The 2,208-nt window shown below is 34.8% G+C and overlaps 1 protein-coding gene across 1 annotated transcript in view; it reads left to right on the top strand.

The window, feature by feature from the left end:
- The first annotated feature begins 348 nt into the window (after positions 1–348).
- The window catches only part of evplb (envoplakin b), a 19,933-nt gene continuing 18,073 nt past the window's right edge, over positions 349–2,208 (top strand). Inside the window, exon 1 of the mRNA XM_016554057.1 lies at positions 349–602. Coding sequence (XP_016409543.1) covers positions 562–602 — 41 coding nt within the window. The 5' untranslated portion in view covers positions 349–561. The remainder of the gene's footprint in view (positions 603–2,208) is intronic.

The raw sequence follows: 2,208 nt of genomic DNA, 5'->3' as shown, positions 1-2,208 counted from the left end.
CAGTGTCACATGATCCTTCAGAAATTTGGTGCTCAAGAAACATGTCTTTGATGAAAACAGTTCTTTTTTTTTTTTGTAGAAATTGTGATATATTTCGTTTTTCAGGATTCTTTGATGAAAGTAAAGCCCAAAAAACAGAAATAGCAATCTTTTGTAAGATTATAAATGTCTCTACTGTCACTTTTTATCAAATTAATGCATCCTTGGTAAATAAAAGTATTAAGTTCGTTAAAAAAAAAGAACTTTTGAACACTAATGCTATTCTAATAATCTGTTTATGCATTAAAATCAGCATTTCTATCTGCTCTATGACACATGAGCGCTGTTTGGTGATCGTCAGTCGATCCGGTTTTTCAGAGGACGGTGAGAGTGCAGAAGAGGAAGAGTTTGCTGGAGGAATTCAGAGGGCAGGAACAGGTACGTCCAGTCTGAACCGCCTGAATGTGACACACCTGTTTCAGTGGGCGGAGCCACTGCAGGTGACAGACAACCATAACACAAGACAGACAGGACCTCCACAGCCCATAGACGCAGAGACGGATCGCAGACGCAGCACGCGGGATGTTTAAGAAGAAGGAATACAGTCCTGTCAAGGCCGGGCAGTGAGTTTCCATCAGATCTTGTTTCTGTTCGCTCTCATATGATGTTTATACCTGTAGCAAGAGCATTATTATGGGTCATTAGATCACAGACACACACCTGAATGAATGACAGATCTGTCTAAAGGCGTTTTAGAGTAGAAACAGACTGCTGTTTATGCATTTTAGCTGTGAGTTGACTGGATTTGTGTGATTATGTGGAGTGTGTGATTTATCTTTATGACAGGGCAGGGCCGTATCTCACACACACACACACACACACACACACACACAGATCATTGAGTCAGCTGGATGTTTTATTAGGGATAAAGTACCGTAAAACTGGCGTTATTGCGAAATAATGCATGACGGGCTGATCCGTGTCTTTGGCCGATAATGATTGTACCTGATTATCTTGCTCATTACGTGACTAATCAACAAAAAACTTATCAAACGGAGCTGAAATACTGAGATTAATTTATTTTGTGACCAGAAAAACAGGTAGTGCTTGACAATAAGATTGCCGTTGTTAACATTGTATTAGTTAACATGACCTGTCAATGAAAAAAAGCATGTAATAATCGTAGTTAATGGTCGTTTCAATATTTACTAATGCATCAAAAGTTTCTGTTCATTTTATTTAATGTACCTGAGCTGACACGAGCTAACAATGAACAATTGTGTTTGATAAATACATTTACAAATGTGTTGCTCAACTAATGGGATCTTATTGTAAAATGTATTTTTCTGTGATGTTGGACAGAAAGATCAATCTGGATAAATTGAATAAGCATACATTTAATTTAATTTGTATTATATTTTATGTATTAACTAATATTATCAAAGTGTAATAAATACTGTTACAAATGTATTTCTCAACTATTGCCTATGGCCTTTATTATAAAGTGGTGCTGAAAGCCTAATTGCAGATGAATAGTTGACCCCGGACTGACAGCGTCGGCCAATCAGAGAGCAGGATACTGACAGGATGCTGCTGACAGCTAGTAAGGGGAGCTGGTTATGACAGTGAGTGACTGGTTGACAGTTTGTCTGTGTGCTGTGTGGGTTGGGACATCTAAACTACAGCGTATTCTGAGTAAACGAGTTCATGTGTCACATACAAACCGACAGGAGAGACCGGAGATGCTGTAGGACAGAAGATGAGCTATCTATTAGACTCTGACAGCAGCAGCAGACACGCCTCTTGTGTAACTATTAAACATGCATGCAGGTTTTATGACATTATTAATTATTCATTAGGTGATTTAAAAATGGTGGAACATAATTTTTTTATTCATATAAATTTTACACACCATCACATAAATTTTAGCCTGCTGAATAAAACAGATATAACAGTCTCTTGGTATCTTAAGACATACTCAGCAATATTGAACAAAAATAAATAAATAAAATTCTGTGTAAGTCAAGGAAGCACATTTTATTTTATTTTTTTAGTATTAATAATAATAATTTAATTTTCATAGCACTTTTCCAGAGATTTTTATATTTTAGTTTATTATTATTATAATAATTTTTTTGTTATATTTTACATTTTATATTATATTTAGAATTGTAATTATATTTTTAATTTAGTATTTAATAATTTAATAATTATTTTTATTTATATTAT

Source organism: Sinocyclocheilus rhinocerous, unplaced genomic scaffold, assembly GCF_001515625.1.
Source record: "Sinocyclocheilus rhinocerous isolate Xijiao unplaced genomic scaffold, SAMN03320098_v1.1 scaffold1818, whole genome shotgun sequence".
Taxonomy (NCBI): Eukaryota; Metazoa; Chordata; class Actinopteri; order Cypriniformes; family Cyprinidae; genus Sinocyclocheilus; species Sinocyclocheilus rhinocerous.
Note: the sequence above shows the minus strand (reverse complement) of the source record. Positions and strands in the feature narration are given on the sequence as shown.